The sequence below is a fragment of the Alnus glutinosa genome, chromosome 3 (assembly GCF_958979055.1).
Source record: "Alnus glutinosa chromosome 3, dhAlnGlut1.1, whole genome shotgun sequence".
In the NCBI taxonomy this organism is placed as follows: Eukaryota; Viridiplantae; Streptophyta; class Magnoliopsida; order Fagales; family Betulaceae; genus Alnus; species Alnus glutinosa.
The window spans coordinates 30,068,316-30,093,199 of record NC_084888.1 but is presented as its reverse complement, the minus strand read 5'-3'; the positions used below and the strand labels follow the sequence as shown (position 1 = coordinate 30,093,199).

The 24,884-nt window shown below is 38.9% G+C and overlaps 1 protein-coding gene and 1 pseudogene across 1 annotated transcript; both read left to right on the top strand.

Moving 5' to 3' along the window:
* The first annotated feature begins 10,460 nt into the window (after positions 1-10,460).
* LOC133862935 (cytochrome P450 704C1-like) lies at positions 10,461-14,230 on the top strand. The gene is made up of 6 exons (XM_062298861.1): positions 10,461-10,879; positions 11,804-12,019; positions 12,101-12,391; positions 12,473-12,793; positions 13,145-13,348; positions 13,601-14,230. Exons 1-6 carry the CDS (start codon positions 10,526-10,528, stop codon positions 13,787-13,789), a joined length of 1,575 nt encoding a protein of 524 aa, XP_062154845.1. The 5' UTR covers positions 10,461-10,525; the 3' UTR covers positions 13,790-14,230.
* A 2,257-nt stretch (positions 14,231-16,487) lies between these two features.
* Positions 16,488-24,657, top strand: LOC133863332 (cytochrome P450 704C1-like; annotated as a pseudogene).
* The last annotated feature ends 227 nt before the right edge of the window (positions 24,658-24,884 follow it).

Genomic DNA, 24,884 nt, shown 5'->3' with positions numbered 1-24,884 from the left:
ACATGCGCACGGAAACTTGCCAAGTGCTCGATAGGGTCTCCCAACCCCGTATACACCGGTATCTCAGGCATCTTGAACTTGTTTGGGAGTTGGCGCGACATGATATGTTCGGTAAAAGGGGACACAGCGGCGGAAAACAAGCTATCAGTCAGCAAAGCTTTTCCCGTCACTCCCGCTTGAGCAGAGCCCATCAAATAATCGCACTGTTGTTCTAACTTTGTCAACTTTTCCACCCACTTCTCTTTCCCCTTTTCATCCTTCTTAGCAAAGTTAGCAAGTTCGGCGTCTCTGTCAGCTTCACCTCCATCTCCCGCTACTCCTTCTGGAAGCCCGGCATCACGCTTAGGGTCCCTCTGGCCACTCTGCGACACTTCTTCCTGAGTTTCCTGCTGTTCTGTACGATCTCGTTCCTGCAACTCCTTCTCGAGCCGTGCTACCTTTTCATTCAAGCAGGCTATCTCTGCCTGGGGATCATGTGAGGTCCCCGCCTCCTCCCGCACATTCTCTTCAGTCATACTTCTTCGAGTCCACCGCGTACTCACCATGAGAGGTGTCAGACACGTTGTATTGGTGGGAACACGCGACCACGTCGTTCCCACAGACGGCGCCAAAATGTTGATGTCAAATTTTAAATATAACACGTGTCAGCTCCTGGTGCTCTCGGACCTCGAACAATTAGACCAGAAGCCAGAGTGCAACTTTCTCCAAGCCCTGCAAAACAAAAAGGACTGGCGGGGTTTCCGGCCAAATCCCCTCCGACGATCAAGTTAGTAGGAGTTTTTCAGTGTGTAGGATGGATAAAACTTCTCTGGGTTCTCTCACCTGAAAACATATCATGTGTTGCTTCTTTTTCCTCATTTGTTCTTTATCCTCTCCTTTTTCCCTTAGTCCGTACGACCATTTATTACTCTGAGATGCTTATCTTTTCCTCATTAATGCCTCTCAGCCGTTCCAAACGGTCACCTCATGCCGCAGCTCAGGCTTTCCTGTATGGCGGCGGCGTCTTTGACCCGATGGACCACTACTTTCCTGTGAAGTGATTTCTCCCATTAATGCCCTCATTTAATATTTCACTGTTCCGCCTTTCTTCTTCGGACTCTCCATGTCGTTATCGTCGGACTCTGCCCTTGTCCGGGGTCATTAAAAATCTCTTTTTAATTCATGTAAATTTCCCTAACATGCAAGTCAATATCACATAATATTTGTATGCAAGTCTTAATCAACCATTGTATGCTATTGATCAAATAAAGGGGTTGCATTGCAATGTCCTCCTTTTGCATTCAAAAACGCAAAAATACCCCTAAATGTTTTCAAAAACACAAAAATACCCTTAAAATCCAAAAAATAATTAAAAAAAAAAAAGGCAAAAAAATGCCTAACCCACGGCGTGACTAGTTAGTTTATTTTTATTTTTATTATTTATTTTAGGGGTATTTTTGTCTTTTTGAGTATGAAGGTAACATTATAGCTAGCCCCAATAGTAAATTGTTAGGACACATTAACCAAATAGAAAAATTAAGGAGACGATACAAATTCCCATGATAGTAGTAACATGTGGTCTCTCTTTGGTGTACTTGAAGGATGGGAGGTGTTCAGAAATGGATGACATTCTTCCCGATGGCTATAGAGTGAAGAAAGGGGATGGGTTATCTTATATGGCCTATGCCATGGGCAGGATGCCTTATATTTGGGGGAGGAGACGCGGAGGAGTTCCGACCAGAGAGATGGCTCAAAAATGGGATCTTTCAACCTGAATCACCATTCAAATTCATTGTCTTTCACGTTCGTATCATTTTTTTGTTACTCCATATATGTATACACACACATATAGAGTAGGATCATCTCTAATTCAAATGAACAGAAAAATATTTAGTTTCTTATTGTGTGGGGGTATTTTAATATAAAAATACTCCTACACTATAAGGAACTTGATACTTTCCAGAACCGGAGAGGATCCATTTTTTAAATATATATATATATATACACATGTCGAACACTTCTAATATTTTTCACTTGTGCAATTATGCGTAGGCCGGTCCTCGAATTTGTCTTGGAAAGCAGTTCGCTTACACGGAGATGAAAATAGTTTCAATGGCTCTTCCCCGGTTCTTCTAGTTCCAACAAGCCGATGATACCAAAAATGTAACTTACAGGACAATGTTCACACTTCACATTGATGGAGGCCTCCATGTTTGTGCAATTTATAGGACGGACTCGCAAGCTCTAGATGTGATGAAACTCTCTTAGAACATTACTAGCAGCTTTCTTACAAGGGATCTGTTCCCTAAATTGTAGGAAAAATTTTAAGAAAATAAACAAAACCATCCTACAGCAGCTTCCCTACAATTATCTGTTCCCTAGGAAGTGAACAGTGATTCCCAATGCATTGGGAAGCACTGTTTACCTCCCATTCAATTGTTTATTCTAAAAATATAACCTCTCTCTTACTTTATCTCTTTCTTTTTTTACTTTTAATTAAAGTAAAAGTAACAAAATAATATTTTAATGATATATGAAAAAATTAAGGGAAAGAGAAGCTGCTGTGAGGTATTTTTTGATAGGGAAGCAAAAAGTAGTTTCATTCCTTACATTTAGGAAAAATGAAGGGGAAAAGAAAGGAAGCCGCTAGGAATGCTCTTAGTAGTGTACGTACGTAGCTACTTTAAATTCTACAATAAACTGACATGCCAGAAGCTACATTTAACATAAACATATAAGAATTTTCAGAATTCATAATACATGGAAAAGTCATCTTCTCGATTTTGTTGAAACATGTGTGCTGCAAGTAATGTTGTTAGCAGCTGAGTCTTCTTCTCCTTGCTCATTTCTTAAGGTAGCTGTCAATACAGGGGTTAAAAAAAAAAAACCACCCCAAAGGAGTGGCTACCTACAACCACTCCTTTTCTCTTTTCAATTTTTTTTTTTTTTTAAATTTCTTTTTTTAAGTATTATTTATTTAGATTTTTTTAATATTTTTATTATGATCGACTCGTGTCGTCATTTTATTGGTGCTGACATGGCGCCTAACGGAATCTGTCAAAAATTTTAACGAAATTTGATAATAGGGAGCGATTTGTAAATTTAGCTAATCAAAAGGATCTCTGAATTAATATTGATACCAGATGAAGTAATTTGTAATTTGTGCCAACCATAGGAACCAATGGTACAATTTTCTCTAATTTTTTCTAGGGGTGTAAACCCAGAGCGGGTTTCCGGGTATTGGGTAAAAATCGGGAACCGGCTCCGGGGTCCCCGGTTTTTCATTTTTCACACCCGGCCCCGGACCCGAGTACCCTGGTTATCCGGGCTGGGTGGTATTTTTTAAAAAAAAAAAAAAAAAAAAAAAAAATTATTTTTTTGGGCTTATTTTTAGTATTGAATCTACTTTTGTGGATATTGATGGAAGAAACTTGTTCTGGGTATGCATCAGTTTGTGTTTCTGGAGTGTCAGTTGAAATACTGTGGTTGAAGGAGCAAGTTTTATGAAATTTGTTGATTTATTTTCTTCTTCTTTTACTCTCTCTGCGTACTTTCTTTTGAGATGGTTAAAAATATCGCGAGTGTTACAAAAATTCAAGGTGAAGACGTCAATGATTTTCGGTATAAGGACCAGAAATCTGTGTATAATTCAGTATTTCTAGTTTCATGTTATGATAGATTGCGTCTTTGAATGATGTGCGGTACATGCTCGTGATTGTGTTTAGCTGAACTTCGAACCAGCTTTTTCTTTTGGCAAATAAAATGGATAAATCGTCGAATTTGGATCATTGCTCAAATTCAAGCATTCAGGAGACATTATAGACTCACCCCTGTTAAAGAAGTATGGATACTCGTATTGCCGCTCTCTCTTGTTGTGTGTGTGTGTGGATATGTGTCTAAGTGGATAAAGCAAAACAATTTAATAAATAAATGAAAGTAAACGACTGCATGTCTGATTTGAATATTGATTACTTGTGATGTAGATGGAATAACTACCGGTAATTATTATTTTTTTAAAAAAACTAAGCTACCCGGAGCCGGGTACCCGGGTATAACCGGGATTTTTTAAAATAATACTCGGCTCCGGCTCCGGGAACCCGGTTACCCGAGGCCAGGTACCCGGGTATCAACGGGGTTTTCCGGTTTCCCGGCCGGTTATACCCGATCCCGATTTACACCCCTAATTTTTTCCCTCAAAACTCGATTTTAAAGCATGTTTTCTCAATTCATAATCATGAGATCTTTTTTTTCTTTTTTTTTTTTCTTTTTTTTTTTATTTTTTTTTTATGGGTTTTGAATCATGTGGGCATTCGAGAATCGATTAGTTTTGAAAAAATTTCTTGATGGAAAATCCGTTTAATGAAACTTTAAATATAAAATAAATACCAAGTTTTTATGTAATAAAATCATGTAATATTGATCCAGAGGGTCCCCAAAAATATGTATTTTGTAGTATGAAGAAAAAGACTCGATGATTGTGTATTTTATGAAGGGTAATGCTACATACTCAACTTATATTTTATTGAGCTGATGCAGTAGTGGCAGTTAGCTATTAGACCGACCGTTATTAAAAAGTGAATAAAAGAAAATTCAAGAGCTAATGGACATTGTCATATCGGCTTGAATATTTAGAATTATTTTTTTATGAATATTTTTCCCAATTTTCGGCCCCAGGGGAAACATCAAATTCAACAAGAATATGGCCAAATCCTATCATAAAATTGTATATAGAACAATTAACCAAGGAGGTGAATAAAACCACAAATCTCACTTGGCTGGAAGATTGCCGGAAAACAGCCAAATTGTGTGAGAATTTTCCGGTTAAATAAAGACCTGATTTTTTTTATTTTTTATTTTTTGAGAAGAGGCTTTGATACCGATTGTAAATTCTATAATAAATATGCCATAAGTTAGAAGATAACTATATAATAATTTGTAGGATTTGAAAATGACTGTAGAACTCATCTTATGGAATTTTTTTTGAAACAAGTGTGCTACAAATAATATTATTAGAAGCTAAGTCTTCCCCATTTGCTCCATGGCCCCCAATGGGGCAAGTCTAATTATTCTCCCACTAAGAGCATCTCTAGCAGATGCTCTACTTTAGCCAAAAAGTCAAATTTAACTATTTTTGACCTTTTTTCTTCTCTAGCAGATTAGCTACTTTAACTACTTGTTCTTAATAGTGAACAGTAAATAGCCAACAATGGCTATTCATTGTTCAACACTACAAAACATTTTTTATTAATATTTTCTCACTCTCCCACTCTCCCTCTTCGTCCCTCCCGGTCCTGATGCCCAACGAAACCCTCCGCCCCTCTCGGTCAACACCACCAACCCCTTCCCTCTTCTTCATCACCGCTACCCTTCTTTCCTCCGTCCCCAGCAACGTCGTCGTTCTCACCCAAGACCTCACCGATGAGCTCGTCCTCGTCGACACCAAGCCTGACAAGCTTCGGGGCGAGATGCTCGACCTTCAGCACGTTGTTGCCTTCCTCCCCCACACCAAAATCCACGCCTCCGTCGACTACGCTATCACCGTCGGATTCGATCTCTGCATCGTCATTGCCGGGGCCCGCCAAATCCTCGACTCGTCCAGGTTTTGGTTCCTCGTCGCCGATCATCTCGACGCTCGCCGATCCTCATCATCCTCATTGCAGATCCTTAACTCCGTCGACTACGCCGATCACTCAGCTTCGGCTCTGTTGGGATTCCTTCCATTTTGCTAGCTCCGAATACTCAAAGAAATGAGACGGGTTGGGGTTAGGGAGATGGGTTGGGGTTGGGGGTTGGGGGAGACCGGAGAGTGAGAGGGAGAAGTGAAAAAAAAATAAAAATAAAGAAAAAGATTAAAAAACAATATTTAAAGAAAATGAAGAGTGGAATAGAGATTATTGTTGGAGTGTTTTTAAGATAGCCAGTGGTTAAAGTAGAGATTGATACTTTTTGAGTAGCTATTTTAACTCCAACCGCTGGAGATGCCCTAATGAGAGTTGAGTTTTGTGTAATTGTCTTTTTGAGAGGAATGAGACCTAGTCTATGCGTAGAAAACCAAATAGAGTTCACCCATCATAAGTACGTAATCTTAATAGGATTGTAAACCCACATCCATATTTAACATATCTAGTGAGACTTTTCTCCTTCTCTTTAGAGTAAGGCTTCTCCACCTACTTAGCAAGGTCTTTCCTCCAACTCCAGTGGCAACTTTTCCCTCCTTCCTTTCCATTTTGTTTTTTTTGTTTTTTTTTGGAAAAACTACAATTTATCCCCCTGAAGTTTACACCAATTTGCAATTCTGGTGTCAATGTTTCAATTGCGTCAATTGCACCCCAGAAAGTTTCAAAAATTTACAATCCACCCCTTTCCGTCCAATTGTTCCTTCTGAATTGACGGAAATCACACCACGTGCGCGGCATGTGCATCTTTTGGTTTAAACTTAACAAAAATACCCTTATTTAAACGGCAACGTTTCTCATTCAAAATAATTTTATATTGAAAAAAGGCACTGGACCACAAATTCCCAAAAAAAAAAACAAAAAACTCAACTCCACCTCGTCGTCTTCTTCGTCGATGACCGCCATGCGCTCCTACGCATGCTTCACACGTCTGTTCATCTCTCAGTCTCTTGTTGACACTACGGGGAGTTCGTACAGGAAAGATTTGGAGTGCATGGGCCACTCTGTTCACATGTGCACTGTAGAGCTTCTTCTGGGGAGATCATATACTGGTATGTGTGTGTGGCAAAGAGAATCATTTGCCAGGATTTTCAAAGCTATAGCAGATCAACTCGATGTTGTTTTCATCGGAGATGGATACATAAGTGGAGTGGAGCGAGTCGGAAGAATAACCAGATGGCTTTAGTTTGACACATGGCTTTAGCGCACAATAGCACTAAAACTGTTTCACTGGCATGAATAATGTTTAGCTAGTGTTTGAAATGATGCCCCTTCGCTTGGGATGCGCTAGTGAGGCTCTATTTGGGAGCTGGGGACGTGGAAAAAGTTGATTCCATTTTGCACAAGGCAGCTCAGCAGAATCGGACCAGACCGATGTTCAACACATACGTGGTTGTCATGGAACTCCATTTTGGCCTTCTGTTTTTGTTTTTCACTTCATCTTTTTCCCGCTTGTTCTGTCTATATTGGGCGAGTGTCATGATATTACTGAACAATCTGGACATGCTTTACAAAGGTTGTCCTTAAATGGCTTGAATATTCACTGATTACATGTTTCGGAGTGTGTATGAATGATTAGAGAAAACTTGGTGAGTGGTGACAAATGTTTTCCCCAGACTGTAAACAAACCCGGTTGAAATTGCTGTTGTACAACAAAAGGTTAATGAGATTTTCAGACGCTTCCTTATAGCTCTATTCACCTCTGTTTTAGAACATGAAAACAAAGGTGAACAGAGGAGAGTATCCCGGTGAAGAAAAAAAAAAGCAAAAAAAATCTTTTGTTCTCTTCCATTTATAATAGTTTACACTCTGTATTTTTGGCCATGCATTTTTGTGGGGATCCTAATTACTCACTTGACGGCTTGCCAGACTTCCGGTTTGAAACCATCCTGGATCATCATTCTGTAGACTGTAATGCATCTTTTTCACCTCTTGTCATTCTGTAATATTTGTTTTTGCCACTTGGCGTATGGCTTAGCATTGTCCTCTTGTTTTATGTAAACACTTGAAGGCCACGTGGAGCCCATTCTTCATGGACGTTCACGTACTCAGAGACATCTCCAGCCTCGTCTCCCATTCTTCATGGTTCTTACAGGGTACCTCTCTAGGACCATATACTGTAGCGATGACTTTAGTGTTGCCCATCTCAAACACAACAGAACAGAAATTGAAAGGCAGAGTAAATTTAATTAAAAACATAACAAATTAAAATTAATTTGAAGAATTACTCATATATATGATTAGTACTCGTCAGCTTTAGCCCGACACCAATCTCTGCTCGAATTTGCCTCATCTAAAACAAATAAAGTAGATCATAAGAGAATAGGTAAACAAAGAGACCATATAAGCGAAGGCCTTCAGGGCTCACGTACTCCATATCTACAAAAATCTATCTATGGGGTGTGCTAAGAGTGAGAGCTAGAGCCTAGACGCAACAATGAATGACAGCGACACTGATGATTCGATGCAATTGGATGGGAACACTCTGCACGCCAAATTTCAAAACCCTTTATTACCAACCCAAAAACAAAAACGAGAAGACGGTGTCGCACCCTGTGCTTGTCCTCTGGTGAGAAGATGGTCGACAGTCCATATCCATATACAAGAGGAAGTACGTAATTAAGAAGATGGTCAACTTTTGTCATTCATTTCCCTCCCTAAAGATGAATGAACCTGTAGTTCTTGCCCTTAACGTGGCCAGCCTTTGAGCCCGGTACAAACCCGTGAGTCCCACACAGGCTAAGACAGAACTTCTCGACAGCCACATTTGAGGCGGTGAGAACAACGTTAATAGCATTGCTTCTGCATGGCTTTAGCGCACAATCTTCACCCTCTGCACCGCCTCTCGCCGGGTCTCTTGCAATCGCCTAACTTTGTTTCCAGCGAGTACGATGGCGTCTTTCCCACCCTTTTGCAACAGTGACGTATATGTAAAGAACCAACCTAAACGCAGCGTTTTTAATAAGGGCATTTCAATCCATTTTTGTTTAAAAACGCACGTGCTGCGCATGTTTCTGAGTTTCCGTCAATTGAGACGGAACAATTGGACGGAAGGGGGTGGATTGCAAATTTTTGAAACTTTCTAGGATGCAATTGGTGCAATTGATGCAATCGAAACATTGGTACCAAGATTGCAAATTGATGTAAACATCAGGGGATAAATTGTAGTTTTCCTTTTCTTTATTTTTTTTCTTGTGTTTTTCTTTCCTCCAAACACTACATTTGCAACTCAGCCACCGCCCCTGGGTCATTGCTCGCCGTCGTGCTACCCATCGTCCATTTTTCGCTCTACCCAGCCAACCGGTTTTCGGACTTGTAGAGGTTAATGAATTTGGTTTTTAAAAAACTAGATCTGTAAGTCTCCACCGGCGCCGCCTCCTCACACACCCCTCCCCCATCCTCTAGAGCCTCCCAGCTTCACACTAGTTTCTCCCTTGTCGCCATATGCCTTCCACACACCGGCACATGGATCTCACTCTCCCGAGAGTGTCCTCCACGCTCTGGCGCATGGCCCCTCTGGTGGTCATTTCTACCGCTCTCTTCCACTGTTGTATCTGTTTATGGGGTTTTTGTTATTTTCTAGTTGTTTTTCTTTGTTTTTTTCGCAACCTGTTTTGTTTATTGCTGCTTTTGTGTTTTATGGGTTACTATCTCCTAGCTTTTTATTGATTTGTTCCTTTAGTGGAGACTTTTGTAACTGGATTTGTGTTGATACCTCTTTCTTCTGCAGTCCCGGATTTGGACTCTAACAGTGCTTCTACCACTTTAACCTCCTTCCAGTGGTTGTCGCTTAAACAGTAAAATTGCACTAATCATTTGGTGTCGTTCACTAGTCAAATGACTCCAAACGATTAATGTCGTTTGCACCGAAACGACTTTAATTAGAGTCGTTTAAATAGTAAATGACTCTAATTTGGAGTCCAAACCCTATTTATTAAGTTGTTTTCCAACCAACACTATTTAAATGACTTAAAATAAGTAGTGTCTTTTTTTGCCCAAAAACAATACTATTCAAGCGGCATAAAATCTTGGTTTTTATTTTTTATGTGTAATGTTGGGGTTCAAATAGGTTCGCTTTAATTTATGTTACTTTTGCTTTTATAACCGCATTGAGTTACCTTTTGAGAGGATCAGGCCATTTGTTTGACCAATTTCTTACTCTTTGTAATTACTTATGCATTGTTTTGGTTTGTTTTGGATCTATTATTGGAGAGACCATCTCATTTTTTCGTTTATAGGATTTTCCACTTCCTTTTCCTTTTGGATAAGGTGTGGAAATGATCATCTCCTGTAACCCCTTCCTTACTCAATTAAAAAGAAAAAGAAAAAGAAAAAAAAGAGCGTATAAAGCCTATTAACTCAATAATTACTCGACAACATTTGGGTTTATTATTCTATGCTATATGTCGAATTCATTTTAACAATATAAATGCTACACATGCTCTTAAGTACTCACTCTTAATTAAATACTCACTTTCTATTATGGCTGAAAATTATAATCGGATGTTATATATACTTTTATTTGTTATTTTATCTAATGATAATTTTTACTACCACCACGTTAGACAATAAGTACTTGAGAGTGGATATTTAGAAGTATATGTAGCACTTATCTTTTAACAAACTAAAATTTGCGATCAATGCAAGTCCAATTAAAGAAAATGCAACATGAACTCCCTCTTATACACTCTCAAGTGCTTAATGTGTCACTTGCACATAAAGAAAGATTTAAAAACGTTGTAGCGTTGACGTGGCAACTAGTTTTAAATACTCTCAATTATTTCATACACGTGTCTCCCAAGGAAATCCACACAACTCTTTGCAACTCAAGGTAGTTCGATACATGGACCTAATCATCTAACTCTGTAAAAATGGTCATTGACAAGTGGCTTCCCTCTTCAATCGCCAGTTCTCTCATGACCCACATGGATTTTTTCTCTAACCCCATGTTCTTCACTGCTTTGGCTCTGATCGCATCCCTTGTAGCTATCCAAATCCTAGCTAGGAAATTGAGCAAAGATAAGAGAAAGAAGAAGTACCACCCTATTGCCGGAACCTCATTTCACCAGCTCCTCAACTTCAACAGGTTGCACCACTATATGACTGACCTTGCCGGCAAGTACAGGACCTACAGGCTCCTCAATCCCTCTAGGTACGAGGTTTACACCTCCGACCCGGCAAATGTCGAGTATATACTCAAAACAAACTTTGAGAATTATGGCAAGGTATGTTTGTCCTCTCATCGATCTCTAGCTGGTTCAGGGAACGCGCCTCCACGCGCCACCTATGTTTTTCTATTAACTTCTCACCTGCCGCACGCACTGAATATATTATTGTCATTTTTTTATTTTATTTTATTGAGGATTGAAGACCAACTTTTGGCAAGGCCCGAGAAATGAAGTAAATTTCTGGGATTGAAGATTTTAGTTCTAGTTTTGTTCATTGAAACCTTGCGCAGTGATGAGAATATAAATTCTTTGTAATAAATGGTGATTCCTTTACTTTAATTTGTTTACATTTAAAATTATTCAAATAATTTATAGACACAATCAAATCGATCATAGAAAGATGTAGCTTCTAAGGTTTTTACTGTGAATGGTATCAGAACTCAAAAACTCATCCATATGACCTTTTTCTTTTCTTGGGGTTTTTCATCCCTCCCACATCTTTAACCACAAGGTGTCCTCTTCGTAAAACAGTGGGTTTGGCCATAGTAACCGTTGTCGGCGAGAGTCGCAGATGACAAAGTCCTGGCCAAAGTCGCCGATGTCTAAATTTTTGCCACAGCAGCTGATGTTCGAATTCAGGCGATAATAGCCATTCTAAAGCCGCTCGATGTTCAAGGTTAATGCTCGCTGACAAACTGTTCATCTTGAGGGGCCATGATAAAGGATATAATTTTTTTATTTTTTTTTTTGGGTGGTAAATTGTGATTTGTTTAGCCTAAATTAAGGGATTTGTTTATCCTAATTTATGTGATTTGTTTACATTTAAAATTATTCAAATTGCTTGTAAATTTCTATAAATAAGAGCGTTGTAAACAATCAAATCAATCAAAAAAAGATTTAGGCCTTTGGCTGAACTACATAATTTCTGTCTCTTTTTCCCTACTTCCATCTCGATACCTTATTATGAACTTCTATATGCAGGGATGGTATAACTACATCATTCTGAAGGACCTTCTAGGCGATGGGATTTTCACAGTTGATGGTGACAAGTGGCGCCAGCAGAGAAAGATATCAAGCCATGAGTTCTCCACAAAGGTTTTAAGGGACTCTAGCAGTTTGATTTTCAGAAAGCATGCAGCAAAACTTGCTAATATGGTGTCTGAAGCAGCAACTTCTAACCAGATAATAGAAATCCAAGTGAGTTTGGATAAGTCAATATTCACAAAGAGGCTAATCCCATATGATATTACACGTTGACAATTTTAGATATTAATGTAGGATCTATTTATGAAATCAACCCTGGATTCACTGTTCCAAGTTGCATTTGGAATCGAATTAGACAGCATGTGTGGATCAAATGAAGAAGGCAAGAATTTCGCCAATGCTTTCGATGATTCAAGTGCAATGACCGTTTGGCGTTACGTTGATATATTCTGGAGAATCAAGAAGTTTCTGAACATTGGATCAGAAGCTTCCTTAAAGAAAAGTACCAAAATCGTTAATGATTTCGTGTTTAAGCTAATACGCAGCAAGATGGAGCAAATGAAGAACTCAAAGGATGAATCTTCCGTGAGTGAATACTAGCTAAGAGTTTTTATTTTTGATTAATTGTACAGGAATGAGATAAACTTCTTGTTATACGCAATGCAGATGAAACGAGAAGATATTCTATCAAGGTTTCTGCAAGTGACTGAGAATGACCCAACATACTTGAGGGATATAATTCTTAACTTCGTAATAGCTGGCAAAGACACAACAGCAACCACACTTTCTTGGTTTATGTACATGCTCTGCAAGCGTCCTGCTGTGCAAGAAAAAATTGCAAAAGAAGTGAAGGAAGCTACCAAAAAGAAAGAGTTCACAAACTATGCTGAGTTTGCAGCCAGTATAAGTGAAGAAGCTTTAGAAAAGATGCATTATCTCCATGCGGCGATCACTGAAACTCTCAGACTATATCCTGCAGTTCCGGTGGTAAGGAAAACTTCAACTGTATGAATCATCACTGCATCAAGGTTGCATATAAATACTAAATGACTGCTCTTTTCCAGTACATTTTCTCTTTGGGACCGGTATTTGAGGGCTGATAGAGTGATTGCTGCAATAGTTTTTCAATATCTGGAATCCACTCATTTCTTTTTTTTTTTAGACCCGTCTCATTGAATTGATATGACGACTCTAAAAGTTTTGTGGTTATGTACAAATAGCGCAGTTAATTACCAGTAGCTTCCCAACTTTCCGACAGCAGCTTCCTAGGAGATTCCCAGTAGTTTGACATACTCCATGCCTAACTTAATTCCAAACCTTAAACATCTTTGCTTACAGGATCCAAAGATCTGCTTTTCTGATGATACTCTGCCAGATGGATACAGTGTGAACAAAGGAGATATGGTATCTTATCAACCTTATGCAATGGGCAGGATGAAGTTCATATGGGGTGATGATGCAGAGGAATTCAGACCAGAGAGATGGCTCGATAAGGATGGAATTTTCCAGCCTGAGAGCCCTTTCAAGTTTACAGCTTTCCAGGTTAGCATAAATTCTATTGAGACATTTTGCATTTCAATTAATTTATGCTTCAAGCTCACGTTGACCATTCATGTGTCTAAATGTTTTGGATAACATTTAAATGTCTTTAAAGCAACAAAAGATGCTACCATAAACAAGTAAAAGAAAAAACTATATTGTACAAATTGCCCTTTTATGCAAATTCACTTCTTTTGCAGAAAGCGTTAATCTTCTTGTCAAAGAATCTAAGATCAAATTTCTTCTGGTTCACAGGCAGGCCCGCGAATTTGTCTAGGAAAGGAGTTTGCCTACAGGGAGATGAAGATCTTCTCAGCTGTCATGTTGGGCTGTTTTCAGTTCAAAATGAGTAACGAGAACAAAATTGTCAATTACAGGACAATGATCAATCTTCACATAGATGGAGGTCTTGAAGTTCGTGCCGTCCACAGAAATGGAAATTAGCTAGAGCAGTGCTACGGAGAAGCATTCTTTCCGGAATTCATTCATGAAAAGTGCTTCTCCATGGCACACTTGTAATTATAATAATTAGAAGTATGCCATGGAGAAGCATTTTTTCCGGATGAATTCCAGAAAAAATGCTTCTCCCAAGCATTAGCCAATTAGCTAGGTATCATATGAGCATGGAAGTAAAAGCTTGAGAATTTCACTTATATAAAAAAAAAAAAGCTTGAGAATTTCATGTTTATACAGTTTCTTTATATTCAAAACTATTCAGTGTTTAAAGGCTTGTATTTAAAATACAAATTTCTTAAAGGGGAAAAATCTAATGTAATGTGCAAAGAATGACAATACTTGATAGTGGGTATATTAGGTATCTTTAAGAACCCATTTTTATAGTAAAATCATTAACAATAAATACTAAATATATTGAGTATCTTTGTATAGATGGTTGTTTTTTGCCGCGTGAAAATGTACAAGCTACAATTTCTGCGCTCTTTGTACTTCGGGTCCCAAACATCACAAAGACCACCATCTAATTCTCCTATAAGAATAAACTATCCAACTTCTTTAAGAAAAGTTTCAAGATGTGTGATGGATGGTTATACTAAGGCAACTCACTAATGACATGAGATAGACCTATACATTCTATCATGTACGCTTTACTAGCATTCAAATATATATATATATACTAAGGCAACTCACTAATGACATGAGATAGACCTATACATTCTATCATGTACACTTTACTAGCATTCAAATATATATATATATGTGTGTGTGTATGTTTGTGTGTTCAACACTTCTAGCAGAGCACATATAAAAAATTCCCTTTTAATTTCTGAGTGATGAAAGAATAAATTATATATTGTTACCACGCTACTCATTAAAGATCTTATATTTAATCACAAATTTGAGAGTCATTCTATAGTGTTACATTCTCCCTCAATGGTACACTCCCACTATTAAAAATAACAGTACGCCTACCACCCATGGATTCTGACAGGTCCACATGGCTTGAATTGGCCCAAATGGGCAAGCCCACCGAAATGATCCAAACAAATTCTTCTTGGGTCAATCAGACTGGGCTCGTAGTAGGCCTAGATTACGTTTCGATCAGCCCGCATATTTTTGTAATGGGCCTTAGCGGGTTTAAAACCCTACCCACCGGTCCAACTCCATGACCCAATTTTTTTTCTTGCCTTCCACTGCCGCCGCAAAACCTTTCAAGTGGCCACCATCCTTGTCAGCCATTCATCATGGGCTCCAACTTAAGAAAACGCTCACTGTATGCCTCAAGAACCTAGACTGCCGTTAGTGGGCTTTCATTCTCTTGAATACCTCTTAACGGTGTCGTTTTCATGTAATAAACGATAAAATTTAGTCCACCACACTCTCTTGAGAGAAATGTGATGCTCTTTCTTAAAAGGGGTAATTCCTTTTTGTTTTCTTGCCCCGCCATGGAAATCTAATATGCTTGTGGACTACTATGTGGCTGATGATAACAAGATTAACTGTAATAACTGCCTTCAACATCTTACTGAGGCTCACCATCACATAAAATATTGTTGATATATACCATGCCATGGTGTCATCACTTAAGGGACCTGTATGAATTTTTTGAAAAATTTACTTCCTTTCTCTAATTAGATTAGTTGATCGAAGCTAGCCTTTCTAGTCTGAGTTGCTTAATTACCTTTTGACGAGATATGTTAGGAATATATTTAGGGTGAGATATGTTATAATATAATTCCAATTAATTAGGATTAGTTTATTTAAGACTAGGATTTCAATTTTCAGATGTTAAAATAATCTTATCAATTTACGAATTATGATCCTATTGTAGTATATTTAATTAAAGACCATTTACTCTTGATAGTATTTAGTTTAAGACTTTTATCTCTTATCATTTGGATGTATTAGTTAAGTTGGGATTAGAGTTCTACCTTTGCTTATTGAAGGACTATCGATAAGGAACGGAGACAGAAACTTTTATCCACTTGGCTAAAATTTTTATTTTTTATCTAATTTTTTCTTTTTTCTTTTTTTGAATTGAGGGGGGCCATGGCCACCCCAGCCCCCCCTTAAACCTGTCACTGATGATATTGATCAATAAAAAAAGATGTACAAGATTTTTATCAAACAATTATTGTCTCTCCTACTCGAAAGGGGCTTGATCTTTCTATTTACTTCTTGTTGTTCTCGGACGTATCAAGATAATTGCTTGAAGATTTGAGTGAAATTCAGTATGTGCCGGCCAGGACCAAAAAAAAAGGAAAAAAGAAAAGAAAAGAGTGAATTCCATATGTGCAATGATTGAATTGAGGCAAAAGGAAGTATGTGTGTGATTAACTGGGACCTTTCATGAGGTTTGTCATGATCATTGTTTAAATCAGATTCAGCAAGACTAAAGGAGGGTTGATTTCAACACATAGAAGTGCATCGAAAAGGCCACACCAAAGACTTGAATTGAAGTCTTTTTTTACATGAATCTAGCAATCATATATTTTGTCTTCTCTCCTCTTTGAACATAGAAGATGGTGCTTATATTGGAGCTCAAATTCATAAACCCCAAGGTCTTTTGTCCTTTTTCCTTCCATCCGGCCAGCGAATCACTCCAGCCATGAATAGTCCAATAAATGAACTGACACCAGTTTCCTCTATATAATTCAGCCCTTCTTCATTATACAATATAGCTTCCATGGATTTCCTTTCCAACCCCATATCCAGTTGTTCTATAGCTCTTATCCCAGCTCTTCTCTTTGTCCTTATCCTCTTTAGGGAATTGCAGCAAAAGCATAGGAAGAAGAAGTTTCATCCAATTGGTGGCACCATATTTAACCAGCTTCTGAATTTTCATAGGTTGCAGCACTATATGACTGATCTTGCTGGGAAGTACAAGACCTACAGGCTGCTCAGCCTTTTTAGGAGTGAGATTTATACAACAGACCCAGCAAATGTTGAGTATATACTGAAAACAAACTTCGAAAATTATGGCAAGGTATAGCCTGATCCAGAGTCTGCATGACTTGCTGACAAGAAAAATAGAAAAGTGTATCAATGAAGTGGAAAACGTACATGTAAATACTTATCTATATACGTAAAAATAAGTAAAGATGATTCTGCTTATCACAATGAAAATTTGACAGCTAGATTTTTCATAATAACCATAACTTAAGTTGCTTTTTTCATGGTACAGTCCACGTACCCCCTCAAACTACTACTAGATTATCATGTCCTCCCAAACTACCTAAAAGAGGAACGAATATAATTTTCAACTCTTTTTCAAACTTTGTGCAGGGTTGGTACCATAACAGCAGTCTGAAGGATTTACTAGGTGATGGGATTTTTGCAGTTGATGGTGACAAGTGGCGCCAACAGAGAAAAGTATCAAGTTATGAGTTCTCTACAAAGGTATTGAGGAACTTCAGCAGCATAATCTACCAAAAGAATGTGGCAAGGCTTGCTCATATATTGTCTGAAGCCACTGTTTCCAACGAGACAATTGATATTCAGGTGAGTTTGCTCTACTCAAGAATTGAAAATGTAGCCCATGATGAGCCCATCTGATTTTGCAGAGGAAGTAACCCCTATAATGACTGCAGGATCTCTTTATGAAATCAACCTTGGATTCAATTTTTAAGGTTGCATTTGGAGTAGAACTAGACAGCATGTGTGGATCAAGTGAAGAATGCGCCGATTTTGTCAAAGCTTTCGATGATTCTAGTGCATTAATCCTTTGGAGATATGTTGATATCTTTCGGAGGATGAAGAGGTTTCTGAATATTGGATTAGAAGCAGCACTGAAGAAAAATATCAAAGTAATTGACAATTTTGTATATAAGCTAATCCATACTAAGATTCAGCAAATGCATGATTCACATTGTTGGGGATAAATCCCACTCAACCCGATCCAAAGAGGAGATTCAAAAGTCTAATAAGGTCCAAACAGATAAGAATAATGATCATATCAGAGGTCTAAGAAGATATCAGATCAGAAGTCTAAAAAGATATCAGATCAGAAGTCTAAGAAGATATCAGATTGGAAGTCTAAGAAGATATCCAATTAGAAGTCTAGTAAAGGATTGAAGTCCAATTAGAACTCGGACAGCAGTTCTAGATCAACAAGGAGCAGGAGTCCTAATCCAGATTTGACTCCACCTCTATGCCTATAAATAGGCCCATACCCCAGGTATAAACGAAGACTCAATTTTATGCACAAAGCATTATTTCCCCCACAGAAGCTAACTTAGGCATCGGAGCGGGACCCCCGGAAGGGTCCCTAGGTTTTGTTGTTTTGCAGAGTTATTGAGAAGCGTGAAGAACATCAAAGGAACGTGCAGATTCACATCATACCGGAAACTGTACCAACACACATGATGATTCAGCTGTAAGCACACTACCTAAAATCTTCAATATGGGATTGAGGGTAGAGGCATAATCTTAATGTCTCAGTTCATTAGCAGATGAAGGAAGAAGACATTTTATCAAGGTTTTTGCAAGGAAGAGAGATAAGTAAAGGATATTTACGAGATATTGTTCTCAATTTCATAATTGCTGGCAAAGACACAACAGCAACTACTCTTTCCTGGCTCATTTACATGCTCTGTAGGCATCCTACTGTGCAAGACAAGGTCGCAGTAGAAGTGAAGGAAGCAACCAACACAAAAGAAATAGATAATTTTGCTGAGTTTGCAGCCAGTATGAGTGAAGAAGTTCTGGAAAAGATGCAGTATCTCCATGCAGCTATAACTGAAACTATCAGACTTTACCCCCCGCTTCCTGTGGTATGGAAAATATTGTCTGTAAGCAATTTTTCATTAACAAATTTCCTCCTTGAAACCCATGTGTGGATAATTAACAGGAAAGGGCTGACAAAGTTCTTGAAATCCGAAAAGACTTTGGCATCCAAATAATGGGATGAAATACTGGATTTGTCTTAGGTACGGTAAAAAAAACTACAGCACCTAACAGTTCATATTTAATTTAATTCTTTCTTTCTCGTGAAAAACTTAAAATTAAATCTGTACCGTTGAAAAAATTACAGCACATGTGCTATAGTTTTTTCAATGCATAGCCAAATCCTGAAATACAAGTTATGCTTACAAATTCCTATATAGTGTAATTGACTAATTTGTAACATACTTTTGTCGTGTTACTATGGATTCTTCCCCTTCAGTTGATCCCAAGAGTTTCCCTTCATTTCTCCTTTCTGGTAAGTAATTGAATTTATCTTACAAATAAAAACCACCAATATGTACAACAAAGTCCAAAACATGTATCCGAGACCCCCCTAAGCCTAATGCTTACCACTACTTCTAAATCTAATTCTGAGAGGAAAGGCAACAATAGCATGTTACCAATTACCATTATGGTTCCAGCTTTTTACATTATCTTCATCAATTCTTTGTGTACAGGATGGAAAGATTTGCTTTTCTGAGGATATTCTCCCAGACGGTTTTAGCGTGAAGAAAGGAGATATGGTGGCTTACCAACCATACGCAATGGGCAGGATGAGATTCATCTGGGGTGATGATGCAGAAGAATTTCGACCAGAGAGATGGCTTGATGAGGATGGTGTATTCCGACAAGAAAGCCCTTTCAAGTTTACTGCATTCCAGGTTAGTTAATAGATGTTTTCTCTGACATTTCAAACTCCTAGCTATATATATATCATGCTTCAAGCTTTTTAAGAGCTCTTCAAGTCTCTAATGGTGTTAACAGGGTGGCCCGCGAATTTGTCTGGGAAAGGAGTTTGCATATCGGCAGTTGAAGATCTTTTCAGTAGTCCTGCTGGGGTGTTTTGTGTTTGAATTAAGCGATGATAAGAAAATAGTCAATTACAGGACAATGATTAAAAAGACAGGATTGAATGTGATAATTCACCTCAATGATCTTTTGGGTGTTGGCTACTCTTATTTATAATTACATCACAGAATATTGGAAGAAGAATAAATTAAATACAAACATTGAAATCATTGAAAAACTTAGAGAACCAAGAACTGAAGATGGTTGGCTATTCTGGATGTCGAGGTAAATTCATAGCACCTGGCTGATGACTTTTCATTTGACGAGGTGGGTGCACTTCATTTGGCTGAGGACTTTTCATTTGACGAGGTGGGTGCACTTCATTTGGCTGATCAATGTTCACGTTCAACTTTTCATTTTCAGCAGACATGTCTTACATTGATGCTTCAATAGCCCCCCGCAATCGCAACGTTGGAGGTGCAACGTTGAGATTGTTCCGTAATAAGCAGAAGCGCACTGTTGGGAGAGGCTTTGTGAGTATATCGGCAATTTGGTCTTTGCTGGACATAAATCTAACTTGAAGAGTTTTCTTGGCAACACGATCACGAACAAAATGGTAATCAATTTCGATATGTTTCGTGCGAGCATGATAAACTGGGTTAGAGGACAAATAGGTGGCACCAATATTATCACAGTAAAGAGTGGGAGCTGAAGGCAGAAAAATCCCAAGGTCATGAAGAAGATATTGTACCCACAATAGTTCAGCAGATGCATTAGCGAAGGCTTTGTACTCGGATTCAGTACTAGATCGAGAGACCGTTGGTTTTTTTTTGAGCTCCAAGAGATTAAATTGTTGCCAAGATAGATGCAATAACCAGAGGTAGACTTTCTGTCATCAGGGCAACCAGCCCAATTAGCATCAGAAAAAGCACTAAGATGCATGGAGGAGCATTTGGAAATGAATAACCCATAAGTGATTGAGTGTTTTAAGTATCGAAGAATTCGTTTAACCGCAGACCAATGATCATTCCGAGGATCATGCATGAATTGAGCCACTTTATTGACAGCAAAGGCAATGTCTGGTCTTGTGAAAGAGAGATACTGAAGAGCTCCCACTGTGCTTCTGTACAAGGTTTTATCAGAAAATGAAGGTCCCCTGAATTTGCTAAGAGAAGTGGATGAAGACATTGGAGAGTGGACTGGTTTGGCGTGAGTCATTTTTGTGCGGTGCAAAAGATCAGAAATGTATCTCTGTTGTGAGAGAAGTAGGCCTTTAGCTTGGCGAATAACCTCAACACCAAGAAAGAAGTTCAAGTTTCCCAAATCTTTGATAGGAAAATCATGGGACAATGTGGCAATAAGCTGAGATAACACATTATTGCTTGAGCCAGTAAGTATAATGTCATCAACATAAATGAGAGCAAAAATCCGAATGTCAGCAGAATTAAAAATGAATAACGAACTGTCCTTTTTGGACCCATGGAAACCAAGTTCAAGAAGTCTTGTACTCAATCGGGAGAACCAAGCGCGAGGTGCTTGTTTTAGGCCATAAATGGCCTTTTGAAGCTTGCAGACTGCATGAGGATGCTGGGGATGAGAGAAGCCTGGTGGTTGGGCCATGTAAACTGTTTCAGATAGGTGACCATGGAGAAAGGCATTACTTACATCGAATTGGCGAAGTGGCCAGCCAGATGAAACCGCCAAAGAGAGCACAGTCCGAATAGCGATGGGTTTAACCACCGGACTAAATGTTTCTTCAAAATCAATGCCAAGTTGTTGATGAAAGCCCTTGGCAACAAGACGGGCCTTATATCGTTCTACACTGCCATCAGCTTTTCTTTTAATTTTGAATATCCATTTGGAGCCAACCACATTCATTGAGGGATGATAGGGAACCAAGGACCATGTCCCATTGTGAAGGAGAGCATTAAATTCTTCTGACATGGCTTGTCGCCAAACAGCATCCTTGACAGCTGAGGTGAAGGAGGTGGGTTCTTTTTTTGAGCAAGAAAGTTCAGTGGTAAGGACTCTGGGTAATGGATAGCGAATTGTGCCATCGGTGAACACTTTGGGTTTGGAAATATGATGCTGAGATCGGGTTTGCATGGTATGAGTACGAGGTGGAAGGGATGGGTTGTTGGGTTGTGCAAGAGCGACTGTTGAAGATAGATTATTACTTGAGTGATCTGTTGTGGAAGCAGGAGACTATGGGACAGGGGAGGGTAAGGGATGGGGCAAATCTGAGGGAGTCGAAATATTTGGAGTTGCAGAGGAATCAGCAGGAGGAGTGGCATTAGTAGGTGGAGTGGCAAAGAAACTGCGGGTATCGCGTCAAAGAGCTGACTAAATGTTGCGTGTATGCTGGAAAGGCCTCAAGAGAATGGGGAGTAGATGTGGACTGTGTAAGGAGAATTTCATGAGGTAGAAGGCTGGTTGTATGGTGTGGGAGGGCTGGAGAATTTGTGAGCTGGTGCTGAAAAGGAAAAACAGATTCGTTAAAAATAACATGTGTGGCTATATAGACACGACCAGTTGAGATGTTGAGACATTTGTACCCTGAATGTGGCTTGCTGTAGCCAAGAAAAACATAGGATTGAGAGCGGAAGGAAAATTTGTGAGAATTGTAAGGCCTTAGGAGAGGCCAACACTCACAACCAAAAATCTTAAGAATGTTATAGTTAGGGCTCTTTTGGAAAAGAATTTCAAAAGGAGATTTAGAGGGATTGTTGGAAGATGGAAGCCTATTAATTAAGCAGCATGCAGTGTCAAAAGCATCATCCCAAAATTGAAAAGGCACATGAGAATGAGAAAGAAGAGCCAAACTTGTGTCAACAATGTGACGGTGCTTCAGTTCAACACTTCCATTTTGATGGTGAGTATAAGGACATGTTTGACGGTAGGAGATGCCATGTGTAGCAAGCATACGTTGGAGAGGAATAAATTCTCCACCGCCATCAGTTTGAACACTTTTGATTCGACAATTGAAGTAATTTTCAACAAGAAGTTTAAAACGAGAAAAGACAGAGGAAACATCAGATTTAGTTGTTAAGGGAAACAACCAAGAGTAGCGACTAAAATCATCAACCACACATAAATAGAATCGTTTATTAGCATTGGATAACAAGGGGGCTGGGCCCCATACATCTAAAAATAAAAGTTCCAAAGGACCATGAGAAACAGATGGTGATGGACCAAAGTGAAGGCGATGAGATTTGCCTTGTTGACATGAGGAACACACTGCCGAAGGCTTATTTGATGAGACTGGAAGATAATGACTGGAGATAACACGACGAACGATTCTAAGTGCAGGATGACCAAGACGATGATGCCATTGATCCACCGAAACTCGCTCACCAATAAGTGCAGTAAGATTGGAGGACATGGGCTTATTTATTGGCCACGGATATAGGCCACCCCTACTCGGGCCTTGAAGGAGCAATCTCCTCGTGCGAATATCCTTGACACGAAAACAGGAGGGATGAAATTCAATAAACACATTGTTCTCATGAGTAAATTGATAAACAGAAATAAGATTCTTTTGAATTTCAGGGACATTTAACAGTGAGGATAATTGAAAATTGCGAGAAGGGGTAGATAAATTTCCCAAACCCGTGTGTAAGATTTTCAAACCTTGGCCATTTCCTACACGAATCACCTCATTGCTAGAGTATTCATCAGATCGGACATTCAGCTTTGCTAGATCATTAGTGAGGTGATTGGTAGACCCAGTATCTGGGTACCAATTCATATCAGGAGAGGAGGAGGGTGATGTGAGATAGGCTGCTGGAGGATAACTGTCACCTTGATAGGAGTGATCAAACCGATGGTAGCATTTTGCTGCTGTATGGCCTGGCTTGTGACAGACTTGGCAATGTGGACGATTTGATGAGTTGAAGGAAAACGTAGAGGATGAGCCTCTTCCACGTCCTCTGCCACGACCACGACCTGCTGGAGGACCAGAATTGCTGCGATGATTTTTGGAATAATTGGAGTTCTGACGTTGAGCCATATTGATGCTAGATTGTGAGAGATCAATGACACTATTGGCAAGTTCAAGACGTTGCTCATGAGTTAAAAGTAAACTATATAACTCATCCAGGGAAACAGGTTCAAGACGTGTTGTAATAGATGTAACAAGTGGATCATATTCAGTGCCTAGCCCAGCCAAAATGTAGGAAACAAGTTCTGTCTCTCGAAGTGCTTCATTGCTGGCAGCAAGAGTGTGGGCAAGATTTTAGGCAGAAACAGAGAGAGCATTCTTTTTTAGGGTAGCTAGTTGATATCTTGACTGCATAATCTTGGCTTTTGATTGGGAGGAAAATATTTTTTCTAAAGTAAGCCAGACATCCCGAGAGGTTTCATGAGAAACCACATGAGTAAGAATGGGTTCAGAAAGTGTGGATATTAACACACTGAGAATAAGTTTGTCTTGCTGATACCAAGCCATATAGGCTGGATTTTCAATGAGAGTTGAAGAAGAGGCATCATCTGTGATAGAGGTAATCACCTTTGGTGGGCAGGGGGTGGTTCCATCTAAATAGCCATCTATATTATGGCCTTGAAAATAAGGAAGCAGCTGGGAACGCCATGAGGGATAGTTGTCACGGGTTAACTTGATTTGAAAATTGGGATTGATATTAGAGAGAGGAACAGTGACAGCAACTGGATTATTAGGAGAACTTGAATGAGTATGGGATTGAGTTTGGGAAGATGAATTGGAGGCCATGGATATAGACGATGGTCTTAATATGCTTTGATACCATAAAAAGACAAAGGATTGAATGTGATAATTCACCTCAATGATCTTTTGGGTGTTGGCTACTCTTATTTATAATTACATCACAGAATATTGGAAGAAGAATAAATTAAATACAAACATTGAAATCATTGAAAACTCAGAGAACCAAGAACTGAAGATGGTTGGCTATTCTGGATGTCAAGGTAAATTCATAGCACCTGGCTGATGACTTTTCATTTGACGAGGTGGGTGCACTTCATTTGGCTGATCACTGTTCACGTTCAACTTTTCGTTTTCAGCAGACATGTCTTGCATTGATGCTTCAATAATGATTAATCTTCACATTGATGGAGGTCTCCATGTGTTAGAAGATATGAAGGGCTAGAATATATGGAAAGTATAATATACTTTCCATATATTCCATATTTGATTGATATTGTAATATTCTACATTGATGGTGTGTTGTAATCAAATTATGGGGATTTAATTACTATATTTGATGAGAATTTGATTACCATATTTGTATTTACTTTACACCCTATAAATAGGGACCTCTATATTGTAAACAATTAAGCAATAAAGAAGCACAATGTAGTCTATTATACGCTTCCG